General features: G+C 65.4%; 1 protein-coding gene across 1 annotated transcript; it reads right to left on the minus strand.

Annotated features, from left to right (window-relative positions):
• Positions 1–1,377: 1,377 nt before the first annotated feature.
• PITX1 (paired like homeodomain 1) lies at positions 1,378–12,529 on the minus strand. The gene is made up of 4 exons (XM_051843401.3): positions 12,328–12,529; positions 6,933–7,169; positions 4,671–4,903; positions 1,378–2,927 (listed from the first exon to the last, which is right to left on the minus strand). Exons 2-4 carry the CDS (start codon positions 7,099–7,101, stop codon positions 2,385–2,387), a joined length of 945 nt encoding a protein of 314 aa, XP_051699361.1. The 5' UTR covers positions 7,102–7,169; positions 12,328–12,529; the 3' UTR covers positions 1,378–2,384.
• Positions 12,530–12,818: the final 289 nt, after the last annotated feature.

Genomic DNA, 12,818 nt, shown 5'->3' on the forward strand with positions numbered 1-12,818 from the left:
TCGGCCGGCCGCGCTTCCCCTGGGGAGAGGCTGCCTCCCTGCTGCCCACTCTCTTCCAGCTCCGCTTCCCTCTTGGTCTCCCCAGCCTCCTGCCCTCGACTGAGACCAGGGCCCCCAGGCAGATGTGTGAGGCTGGGGGAGGCACTCTGAGTCCAGATGTGATTGTGTTTATGTTTCCAGAGAGTGAGGGGTCGGAGCTCTGGACTGGAGCCGGTGGGGGGAGGGGCGGTCTGGCTCCAGCCCCCTGCCCAGCCTCCCCCCCACCCCCCAGTCTGTATCTGGCCCTGTCCGTGTCAGAACCCCACAGTCTGGGCCATCCTGCAGCGAGGACCCCTCCTCATTCCTCAGCTAGGGGTGAGAAGAGCTTTGCAGTCTCCAGTCCTTGGGCTCCGTGTGACCTTGGCTCAGTTCAAGAGTCGGGGACCCCAGTTCCCTGTGCAAAATGGGGCTGACACTCCTGACCTCTGAGGCCGTGTTGCCCTGGCTGGAGAGTGTGTGCACAGGGCTCTGCAGCTATTAGCTCCTGACTGAGCCTGTGGCCGTGCCCTCCTCCCAGCCAGGGCTCGCCCGCCCGGGGCTGGCTCAGGGCAGTGCCAGTCCGCATCACAAGGTGATCCTAAAGCAGGACGCCAGCCCCTCCTTGCTCACCCACTGCAGCTGCAAACATTTTGTTTTGCCATTAGAAGTGACTTACTTAAGGGAAGCAGAATTTTACAGGCAGTTTACAGGCTGGTCTTGTTCAGTAGTTTCCAAAAGCCAAGGGAGGGTGGAGGCAGCCCGAAGCCGCCCCCTTGAGCCGGGGTGGAAGGGAAGTGAGAAGTGAGCCCTGTGTGACGGACACTCTCCCCCGGCACAGTCCCACGCCCCTGGGTGGGATCTCGGCGTGCTGGGACATTAAGGGAAGAGGCATATCCCAATATCCCCCGCAGCTGTCAGGGCCGCGCGCCCACGGGAGACAGAGCAACCCCGCGCCTCAGGAGGCTCTCAGTGTCCCTCACCCCCACCCCCACCCCAGTGCTCCCAGCAAGCAAGGGCTCTAGCACCCTGGGAACCCTGAGGGTCGCCGCCAACAGCCTGTGCAGGGTGCCGTGGCCTGGGGGTGGCGGGGAAGGCGCCCTGGCCGGGGCGGCACTGCGCAGAGCCGGGAGGCTGAGCGGCTCAGCCGGTGCCCACCGGGCAAAGCGAGCTCTGAGCGGCCCAAGGCGCCCTCGGTGGGGCCGGGGCTGAGCAGGTCGGGGACGGTGGTGGGGAGTTGGGGTAGGGGGACTCCAGAGGAGGCTGCCTCGGCATTTCCATCCCTTGGGGTGGGGGCGGCCCCGTGCCCTTTCTGTGCACTTCCTCCCTCCTCGGCCGAATGAAGCAGTCAGGGCTCGGCAGTGCTTAGCACGCTCGGACTATGGTTTTAATAGACGTACATGGACAAGTCGATATAGACAGATTTATAATTCTATAGTCAGTCCGACATACACAGGGGCGCTGTAAACAGGGGCGCGGGCCGGAGAGCGGGTGTGCAAAGTGGGCGCGGGGCCCTGGGGCCGCGCCCCGCGCTCTTCCGGCTCCACTCTTGCACGGCGGGCGGTGAGGAGGGGGCTGTTCGCCGGGACAGGGGGCACCTCCAGGCACGGGAGCGGGGCAGAGGGCCTGGGCCAGCGGCTGAGCTCGGGGCTGGGGCGCTCCGCAACGAGCCCTCCCTCGCCTCCCGCCGCGGCTTGGTGGCCTTAAAACACGGCTCCGGAGCGCGCAGCCGGCGAGGGTTCCGCGCGGGGCGCCGAGGCCGTGTGCGAGCAGCTGAGCGGCGAGCGCGCGATCCCGGGCTGGGCACCGTCATCCCCGGCCCAACGCCCCCTCCAACTCGGATCCGAATCGAGCTAAGGTGCGCTCGGCCCGGCCAGCTCGGAGAGGACGTCTGGTTCGTGCGCGGCCGGGGGATCTCAGGCGTGTCCGGGCTCCGCACGTCCAGTCCGCGGGCTCAGACGCGGGCGCAGCCGCTCAGTCCGGGTCCGGCGCGGCGGGGACGCGGGCTACGCGGGCGTCCTCTCCTGGCCGCCGGGCCTCCGCGTTCGCTTGCCGGGCCGCGTTACCTCCGCGGAGAGGGCCGCCGGGGCCCGTGTGAACGAACGCACTCCACCCGCGCCATCCCGAGGGAAATTGCAACTCATCCATTTTTTTCTTTTTTTTTTTTTTCCGCGGCGCTTTTCTCCGACGTCTTTTTGGTTCGTTTTTGTTTCTTTGTGGAGGGCGGAGTGGGGTCCGGAAAAGCAAACACAAAACCAGCCCGAAGGCGGGCAGGTGGGGAGCGGCTGCGCTCGTGCGGGGTCCGCGGGCGGCGGCCGGGGCCCCGCGTGCGTCCTGCGCGGGCCCGCCCCGCGTGGCCGGCCGGGCGGTCAGCTGTTGTACTGGCACGCGTTGAGGCCCGAGGCCGGGCCCTGCAGGCCGCCGTAGCCGAACGACGAGTGCTGCTTGGACTTGAGCCGCAGGCTGGCCAGGCTCGAGTTGCACGTGTCCCGGTAGACGCTGTAGGGCGAGGCGGGGGTGCCGTAGGGGCAGGCGCCAGGGGACATGGCCGAGTTGAGCGAGGAGCCCGTGAGGTTGTTGATGTTGTTGAGGCCCGAGTTGGGCATGCCGGGCACGGCGCCGGGGCCCATGCTGGACGGCATGGTCATGGAGGAGATGGAGCTGGGGGCCGAGAACATGGACTGCGACGACAGTGGGCTCATGGAGTTGAAGAACGTGAAGCTCTTTGTGGAGAGCGGAGCGGGCGCCAGGCTCTTGGCCGCCCAGTTGTTGTAGGAGTAGCCGGCGGCGTACACGTCCTCGTAGGGCTGCACCAGGCCGCTGAACTGCGGCACGTAGCCGCCCTTGCACAGGTCCAGCTGCTGGTTGCGCTCGCGCTTCCGCCACTTGGCTCGCCGGTTCTTGAACCAGACCTGGGGAAGGGGCGGGAGACAGGTCAGGGCCCCGCGCCTCCACCCGCCACCCTGCCTGTTCGCCCTGACGGTCTCCTTCCTGTCCCGAGAAAACATGTTTTTGTTTTTTATTTTAAATTTTTCTTTTTTTCCCCCTGATCTTTAGCCTCTTTCCCGAATTAAGTCCATTTTCTCCTCCTAACGAGCATTCTGGGTTTTGTTTTTGTTTTTAACAAATACTCGGTACCCTTCTCTTGCTCCCAGCCAGTCCGCCTCCCGCCTTCTCCCCTAAACGGGTCCCTGGGTGCCTTCGAATGCGCCATCCATTCTCTTCCCCTGCAAACGCAAACGGCGTTGTTTTCTTACTGAAACGTAGGGCTCCCCGACTCCCCTAGATGTCTCCTCGCTCACACCGTCTGTTTCCATCTTGAAGGACAATTTCTGATATTTTCGTTTCCCAAATGTTGATTTCCCTCCGGTCTGCGCCCTATCTGAACCCCCTTCTATGCACTCAAACGGTCTATTTTCTGCTGTACCCCCATTTTTGATCCTTTTGATTCTTCTCCAAATATTTAGTTTTTTCCCCTTCTTTCCAAATGTCTGACCCTCAGTGTTACGCTTAAATAGTTGATTCTTTCTTTTTCTTGAATACTCGATCCTTATGCTTTGCCCTTAAATATTTAATTTCTTTCCTGCTGCCTAAATATATGCCAAATATGTTTCTCTGCAAATATTTAATTTCCTTTTGCTTCTTACCAGTTTTGCCCTAATCCCTCCTCCCCCTTTTCTCCTGCGAAGTTTGGTAAGGACCTCTCAGTGCTCGGTTCTCCAGGTCCGCACCCATCCAGCTGCCCACCGAATGCCCGGGCCCTCCTGGCCCCTGTCCAGCCCTGGGCAGAGTCCCCCCACCCCCAGCCTGCAGCACCCCTGCGCCTCTGCTCTCCCTGGTCCCAGCCCAGCTCTTCCTCCATAAACTTGTAGAGTCACCGCGGCCTGCGGAGGGGAGGGGTGGCCCGGTGTCTGGGGGCCAGGTGGGACTCCGGTCTGGCTAGAACCCAGCTCCTGGGATCTGGTTCAATCTTTGTGCGTCCAGGAAGAAATGATTCTAAGGATTCTCTTCCTGCCGCGGCAGGAAAGCCTGCCTGGCATTGACTGGGAACCCAAAGGGTAAAAAGAGAGGAGACAGTGCGGCCTTGGACGGCACCTTCCAGCCCAAAAGGGCTCTGAGGGCTACTTTGCCCGCAGAGCGGCCTCCGCCACCTGACCCCGGGAGGGCACTGGCCAGAGGCTCCAGCGGTGGACTGGCTGAACGGCCCGGAAGGAGGATAATATCCCGATGTTGGACAAGTTGGGTGCAGAATGGGACCCCTGTTTTGAGACCCTGAACCCTAGCAACATTCCTTCAACCTCCGAGAGGCAGCCAGGCAGGACCTGCCTTTCCCTTTCGTTTTCCAAGGGGGAAGCCAGCGGCTCCCAAGGTCCCCAGCGGCAGGGAGTCCTCTGCACAGTGTCTGGCCCGGGGTATCCCAACATCCCAGCGGGGCCGGGGCCCTACGGGGCATGGGCGGGCTTCCTGGGGCCGCCGTAAAGCCCGGGGGTGGGTGGTGAGGGGCCACCAGCGGCCCTGGAGCCCGGCAGATGCCGGTGGACCCGGGGCCCAAGGTGGGGTCTCGGGAGCGGAGAGCGTGCGCATCCGGTGCGGGCCTGCGCTCTCCGGTGCTGCGCCCGTGCAGCCCGGCACCCTCGGCGCGCTCCCCGCCTCACCCGCACGCGCGGCTCCGTGAGGTTGGTCCACACGGCGATCTCCTCCCGCATGCTCATGTCGGGGTAGCGGTTCCTCTGGAACGTGGCCTCTAGCTCCTGCAGCTGCTGGCTGGTGAAGTGCGTGCGCTGCCGCCGCTGCTTCTTCTTTTTGGCCGGGTCCTCCGCGCCGCCGCAGCCCGCGCCGCCCGCACCGCCGTCCGCGGGCCCCTTGGCTTCGCCGCCGCGCTCCTTCTCTGCAGCGGGCAGGACGGGGCGCGCGTCAGCTCAGGCTCACGCCCGGTCGCACGCGTTCCCGGCTCCACCGAAGCGCCGGCCACGAGCCCGCCCTCCCGCCGGGGGCCCTGGAAATCGTGCCCAAGCAGAGGGCCGGCTGGGTGCTGGCCGTCAGCAGGCACGTCCGGCCTGGCGCGCCGGGGCTCAGAGCGCCGGAGCCTCGGGCCTGCGTTCCCGGCGCGCGGGGCCTGCTCCTGCGGCTCGGCCCGGCGCCGGCCCTGCAGCCGCTGTCAGCAGCAAACATTTGCGCTTTCTTTCCCCAGAGCTTCTGGGGGTCTAACTCTGAGGGAGTCCTGCTTTCGTGAAGCAGATCTTTCCAGTCTGAAAGCAGTGGGGGCAGCGGCCTCAAGGCCGGCCGCTCTCTTCCTCCCGGGACTGCATGGGAGCCCGCGCTGGGCACGGAAGCGGCCTGACTCGCAGGCCTCGGCCGCGGGGCCTGCAGAGCCCGCTGTCCGGACACATTCTTGTGCGGGCGACTTCGGGCTGTAGCCTCTCCGTCTCCACAGGAACGGTGGCACAGAAAGAAAAAGAATTTAAAACCCAAGCACAGAAGCGCAGAAAAGCTGATGGCGCTGTGCCTGGAAACGTGGACAGGGCCGCACGTTCTCCAGAACAGGCAGGTACGGGGCCGAGAGAGCGCGCCGAGGAAGCCCGGGCCCCCGCGCACACACGCCGCCCACCGAGCGCAGAGCTGTGCGGGCGCACGCACCGTTTGTTTCTCGAGGATGTTTTTATTGTTGCTGTTGATCAGTGTGCTGCTGTAGATAGATTTTTTAAGCCCTTCCCAATAACGCCCTTGTAGTGATAAATTTTAAATCCCGGAGAAGCATTCTAGTTCGAAAATTTAAAATCCCCAAATAATATCGCTTGAAATCGATTTTGAGAAAATCCTGGAGAAACGCGCCATTTTGGACAAACTTTTTAAAATCTCACCAAGATGAATGTTGCGTGGAGACTTTTAAATTCCAGACAACTACACTTCGTGCATTCATTCTTTCAAGATCGAAAAAACGCCTGTACAGTTAGAATAGTTCATTCATCCTCATAGATTTGACTTTAAAAATCAACCTCTAGCTACGCGTTTCTCTGGACTTTAAAAAGAAAAGCCAGCCGCAGACCACGTTCACAATTCGGGAGCACAAAAAACACCGTCCGGCGCGGGCTGCATTTCGGCCAAGAGAACAGAGCCTCCCGCAGAGTCGCTTCGGGATGCAGAGCGGGAGCAAAGAGAGATTGGAGACCCTCGGCCTGGAGCAACGCGTGAGCGCGGAGGCGGTGCCCACGACCCGCGGGGCCGGCCAGAGGGGACCGCCCGGCAGCCGGCATCCACCGCGGACTGGCCGAGCCACTGCCCGCGCCGGACACCCGCCCGGCCGGCTCCCGGCTGGGACCGCAGGTCGAGCTCTCGGACAGAAGAGCGGCGCGCAGGGAGAGGCGCCCGAGCCAAGGCCGGGCCCCGGCCGCACACGTGGGCAGGGATCCCTTCCTCGGGGTTCGCCCCTTGGCCCGCGCTCGGTGCCTTTCCTTCGGTGGTGCCCCCTACCCCCCGCCCCGGCCCACACTGTGCTCCCCACCCGCCCTTTCTCGTCGGCTGCCCCTTCCCGCCCCTCCAGGCACTTTCTCTCGTCCGTCACCCCCAGGGTGTGCCCTCGGTCTGCTAGCCTCCCGGAGTGCGAGCGACCCCACGGCGCTCTTCTGAGCAAACCCAACTGCCTCCCTCTCCGTGCGTTCGGGGGCTCAGCGCAAACCCTCCACCACGGGCTAGCGCATCTGTCGGCCTCCCGTGTGGGAGCACCTTCCTGTGCGTGCGTGTAAATTTCCGCGTTCCCGGCCAGCTCGAGAAAAGGAAAAAAGAAAGTTCCCGGCGCTCCTGGGGGGGAGAGCGAGCCAGGTCGTGCGGAGCGGGCGTCAGGCGCCAGGCCCCGGGCCCCGCGCCCCGAGCCCCGCGCCCGGGCTGCTCCGTGCGCGCCGCGTGGGCACCGTGCTTACCTGGCAGCTCCGTGTCGGACGATTCGCTGGCTGAGTTCTCGAGCGGCTCGCGGGGGTCAGCGGCACGGGCCAGGTGGAAGGCGGGTCCCATGTCATGCGGCGGTGGCGGCGGTGGCCGAAGCCCCTCCGGCAGCCGCTCCAGGCTCATACCCCCCTTGAAGGCGTCCATGGAGGTGGGGACCGCGGCGGGCGCTCCAGGGGCCGGGGCTCGGTGCGCCCGGTCGCCCTGGCTGCGACCTGCGGGGACAAGAGTGCAGCTCCTAAGCGGCTGCCCCCCAGGGCTGCCCGGGCCCGCAGCGACGCCGCGCCCGCCCCATGGACCGCCCGGGACTGCGGGGCCGGGCAGGCGGCGGCGGCAGCGGCGGCGGCTTCTAGCGACCGGGCGCCTGGCTCCGCGCTCCGCTCTGCGCTCCCGCCGCTCGGGCCTCCGCCGCCAGCCCGGCCCCGGCTCCGGCTCCGGCTCCGGCTCCCGATCCGGGGCCGGTTTCTAAGGCTCCGGACGGCGCCAGCAGAGTCTGTCTTAAAGCGACAGCGCGCACCGCCAGGTTCCAGCAGTCCCTGCGCCAGGGGTGGTGGGTGGGGTGGGCCCGGGTGGGAGGGGGCTGGGGAGGGAGGGCGCGAGCGAGCGGGCGAGGGCGCGCGGGCGGAATCCAGCCCCGAGCCGCCCCGCCGCCGCGCCCTCCCGCCCGCCCTGCCTCGTCCGCGCCCTCCCTCCGCAGCCACCTTCCCGCCGCTCCCCGCCCCCCGCGGCCTCGCCGCGCCTCTCCCTGCTTCCGCGGTGACACACCGCGCTCTCCCTCGGCCGCACAAAAGAGACGCATCTGGCCTGGCAGTCCCGCGCGGCTCGGGCGCACCTCGGGCCCCCAGTGGCCTGCTGGGCACAGAATCCACCCCCGTCTGGGCCGCCGCGAGGTTCCCCGCCCCCGGCGAGCACAGCCCGGGACGAGTGAGTGTTCGCCGAGCGGAATCTCGCGGAGCGGGCGCCGCGGAGCCAGCGCCAGGGCGGGGGGCCGCTCCCAGCGGGGTCCTCGTCGGGGGCCGCCGGCCCCTCCTTCCCGGTCCTCTCCTCCGGGGGACCCAGCCGGCTGAGTGACAGCAGCCTGCGCGCTAATGGGCCCCCGGATGCTGCCTCCTAATTAGCTCGGACCCTCTCCCCCAAGGCTGCTCCTCCGGCCTCCCTCCCTGCACCGCAGTCAATTTTCCGGGATTGGGATAGAAATGATGGCTTCTAATCAGACGCAACGTTTTCGGTTGGCTCTTGGCGCCCAGAGAGTGCGGCAGGAGACCCCGGGAGCGCGGCGCGCCCGGCAGCCTCTCCTGGCCTCTCCCCTTGTTTTGCCCCTTTGTGGGCCAGGCCCTGGCCTTGGCAGCTGCCGGTTTGGCCCAGGCAGCCTCTGCCCTTCTTAGGGTGCTTCCCAAGGCTTGGGGCACAGGATGGCTAGGCCAGGTGACTGCCATCCCCCAGCCCTGCGTCTTCCGGACTCTCTCTCCTTACCTACAGTGGGAGCTGAGCAGCGCGCTAGGAGCCGGCTCTGGGACAGGCAAAGACCGCACCCTCCCCACCTCCCAAGAGGCATTCCCTGCCTGTGTCCTCAGTGAGGTTTGTCGAAGGATTTCGCTGAACAATTGTTAACTGGCCCTGAGGCCTCTGCGCCTTGAGCAAACAGGCCATAGCCTCGGTTGTAGGGCACGTCCCTGACCCCCGCTCCTCGGACCCCAGGCAGACCCCAGGCTGCCCTCTGCCCCTCACCTGCTGAGCAGCTCCGCGGGACCTAGTCGCCCAGGGGAGCAGAAGCTAAGCAGGACAGCAGCCTGGTAGGGAGGCACTGCTCCCCCCTGAGGGCCCAGGGCCCCTGGCGTCTGCATTTCCTCCTGGGGCCTCTGCTTGGGGCTGATTGTGGGTGCCTGCGCCTGGGGTGCTCCCCAGGCTCTGCCTTCCAGCCCTCCCCCTGTCCCCACCCCCATCAGAGGGAGGCCCCCCGGGCCACCAGGCTGAGTTCCTCTGGCAGGCACGGGCAGGCAGGCAGGCAGCGTGGAATCAGGCCTTAGCCCCACGCGCACCTCCCTACGGCCTGCCCCACTGTCACCCAGTGTCTGTAACCGTGGGAGGCAGGTTCCAAGGCTGAGTTCCGAAGGAGGACACTGGCCACTGGTCTGAGTCAGTGAAGGCCCCTGTCCTAGCAAGTTGAGACCCCCAGGGTGAAGTTAGTCTGCGCCAGGGAGAGAAGGACGTGGGCAATCGCGGTTGCCAGGCATTTGCCCTCCGCTCAACCTTTGACCACGTTTCTTGGCCGTAGATGCCCCCTACATCTAGGTGTTAGGGAGCGCCCCTTTATGCGCTGTGCAGAACAGCCTGGATGCAGTGCCCAAGAGAAGGCGCACACACTGGTACTGCATACCCACACAGGTGTGCCATGCACACACACATTCACTTGTGTGCACTTGGTCTGACAGCTGGCTGGCAGGGAAGGCAGTGTGCTCCAAGCCAGCTGAGCATCGGGCATCTCTGGACAGCGGCAGAGACACAAATGCTCGCCCTTGGGCATCCAGAGGTGGGGGTCACAGCCTCTCCACTCCCAGGGGCCCCACAGAGGCGAGTCCTCCTGGGATCTTACACCCAACAGCTCCAGCTACTCTGTCTGAGGGGCTCGCTTCTGGCACTGTGGGTACAATTTAATGCAGCTATTGAGCACCTGCTGTGTGCCTTCTGGGCAGTGCTCCAAGCAGGCATAACACTCTCTTTATTTGGAAATCTCGATGCCCGCCTGTGTGGATGGACAGGCCCTCAGCTCTTTGTGGGTGAAGCCCTGTATGGCCTGGGCCCTGCACCCCAGAGAAGAGTTGAGGCTAGTGAAGACTGCCTGTGGGGGTGGGGTGGGCGGTGTCTGTGCGGCTGGGCTTGGGCAACCTTGAAGGACCAAGGGGCAAGGAAATGGTTGATGGAGGCTGTGGCATGGTCCTGGGCTTGGCTGGAGAGGGGACCTGGCCGGACTCTCTCTTCTTCCCTAGCTACATCCACCCACCACCTACTGTCCCAGAGTAGGTGCTTTCTCTCTCTCTCTCTCTCTCTCTCACACACACACACACACACAAACACACACACACACAGGAGTAAGAGCAGAGGCCCAGTGTCCCCCCTCTGCCATGTGACCCTAAGCATGGCTTCACCTGCACTGTGCCTCAGTTGCTCTGTCTGACATGAGACTTTGTGCCTGATGTTAAGGCCTCCAGTGGGGACACGAGGAGAGGAGAGGAGAGGAGGGGGCTTACTGGAGCGGGAACCATGTTGCCCATTCCATTCCGGCCACACGAAACCAGGAATGGCTGTCGCTTTCAAGAAGGTTGGGGTTTACGGTCCTGGCCGGGCTCAGCAGAGGGGCCAGGGCCATCGTTGGGGTTCAGGGAGTCACAGGGGCCCATTCTGAAAAGCTGGGCTCGCTCGAAAATGGACGCGGTGCCTAAGTGTGGCTTAGTCATTTAATTTGGGAAGGATCATTGGAAGGTCCTCATGGGGGCACCCTGCTCCCCACCCATGGGGGTACCTACTCTAATCCTTGCTCCCAGGACCAAGGGATTTTAGGAAAAAGGAAGGAATGTGCCATGGCCTGCCCCCGGGGCCATCCATGACTCTCCGGGACATTCCAGTCCTAAGCCTCTTAGGCCGTGGAGAAGTTCAAACTAGAAAACCCAGTTTTGGGAGTACAGCGGGGACCACCTACCTCCTTGTGCCTGATCTAACGCCCCCTCCCCAATAAAAGCTCTTGTTTCCAGAATACAAGCTGTTACCGGGCGACGGGGAGCAGGGGTGCTCTGGCAGATGCTGGAATAACCCCAGCGGGCTCTTCAGGCTGCTGAGGGCCCCAGTCCGAGGCTTCGCGCCCCTCGGGGTTCCCAGTCTGGGCTCCAGCAGGGTGACTGCCACAGGGCACAGCCCGAGGGCTGGGAGCTGGGGACTCTGTGCTTTCCCCTGCTCTGTGAGCCGCTGGCAGGGCCCATAGGTCTTCCTGGTCCACTGCTCACCCCATGTCCACAGGACACTATCTGGTTCCTGAGAATGGCGGTGCTGGAGGGGAGAGAGCCCAGGAGGGTGGCAGCCCAGGGTCACACGACAGGCAGCTTCTTTCCTGGGAGAAGGGCCCTTGGAGGGTCTCCTCCTCCCGGGTCAGCCCTTGTGGCCTCTGCATCTCCCCGCCCCAGCCCACCTCTGTTTCTCTCCCAAGCCCCCCAGCAGCCAGGGGGAAAGGACAGGGGACAGGGCAGGTTCTCTCCAGTGCCTCTCCTGCCTGCAGCTTTGCGCTCTGGCTGGACCTCGCCATTGCCCTAGCGCTGCCTTTTCAGCAACTAGACAGCAAACTGGTTTCCTCCCTCTGGCCCTGTGGGATCTCAGAACCCACTGGGAATCCAAGAGAACACCCAAGCCTTCGTTTTCTCCGAAAAAGGGGCTCGCATATTTTTAGATTCAGAGAATTCCTAAATCAGAAAATTCTGGGGCTGCAGTTTCAGCCTGGGGCGCCCAATGCCGCGCTCCCGGCCTCAGGGCTCTGTGTGGCCGCCGCGGAGTTGTTCGGGGGCTGGTCTCCGTCAGCGTGCGGAGACCCCGTTCGAGAGCAGCAGCTGGGTATGCGGGGACCTTGCCTTAACCACGAAGCCCGGGAGAAGCCGCGGGAATGTCTTTATTAGACTCTGTGAAGGGCATCTGGGGTTCCCAGGGGAGAGTGAAGCCCGACCCGAGCGGGCGAGGGCAGGCCGCCGTGGGCTGGGCGCACCGTCCCGCGCTGCGGCGGGCGTCGGGGTCCGGGGCGAAGAGAGCCGGGCTCTGGCCGAGGTCTGCTGCTGTTGTGCGGCATCGCTGCCCGAACGAGCGAACGAACGAAGCGGTTTCGTTTAGGACAAATACCCTCTTGACGCGAAGCCGCGGCAGAAGTCCCGAGCCGCGCAGAGGGGCCAGCACTTCCGCCGCTGTTGGGGCCCCCATCCCCGGACGCAGCCGGAGTGCCGGGCCGCCCTCTCGCCTGCCCTCGGCTCCCCGAGGCCCCCTATGCGCCGCGCCGCCGCAAAGGACTGCGAAGGATTCCAGGGCTGCGCCCGTCGTGGGGCCCGGGCCCGCGCCCCCGAGGCTGCTGCCCTCTTGGGATGCCCCGGGGCCGAGGCGCAAGGTGAGCTCCCTGCTTAGGTGAGGTGGCTCCGGGTGACGGCAGCTGCGGCCATGCACCGGGCTAGGAACGCGCTCCCCGCGCTGCCTCGAGGGCGCCCGACCTTCCGAGCGTCGCGCACCTTCCGCACCGCCGGCTGCACCCCGTGCTCGCCGGGATCAAAGAGCGCAGGACTCGGCCGCCACCTCCGCACGCCCCTCCACCGCGGAGACCCCGCGCCCCTAGAGCCCGGCGTTTCTTACCCAACCCGGGCAGCGCTGCGTCGGCGGCTCAGCGGCTCTGGGCTCGCCCGCCGCGGACTCTGGCTCAGGTTTCGGCTCCGGCCGGGGCCCCGGATCCAGCTCTGTCTCCAGCTGTGCGCGCTGCCTCGGCCCCGGCTGGTTCGCTACATCCCAGCGCGCAAGGTCGGGGCTGCCTCGGCTCGACCCGCTCCTCCTGCCGCCGCCGCCCGTCGCCTGCGGGGAAGGCGGGGACACGGGCCGGGGAGGCGGGAATGGGGGGGGGAGGGGAAGGCGCCGGCCGGGACCGGCGGGGAGGGGGCGGCGCGCTGTCCCACGGGCCAGGGGTCCCGGCCTCCCTCCGGGCGCGGGCTGAGGTCCGTGCGGCTAGCGGCCGGCCGGGGCAGCAGTCCGAGGAGCGCCGGGGGACTGCGCGCGCTGCGGAGAGGCCCGGCCTCAGGCGGACGAGGCCGCTGTGGATCCCAGCCCAGCCCCGACGCGCATTCTCTCCGGGG

The sequence above is a fragment of the Oryctolagus cuniculus genome, chromosome 6, assembly GCF_051225735.1.
Source record: "Oryctolagus cuniculus isolate XC-2025 breed Fujian yellow rabbit chromosome 6, ASM5122573v1, whole genome shotgun sequence".
Taxonomy (NCBI): Eukaryota; Metazoa; Chordata; class Mammalia; order Lagomorpha; family Leporidae; genus Oryctolagus; species Oryctolagus cuniculus.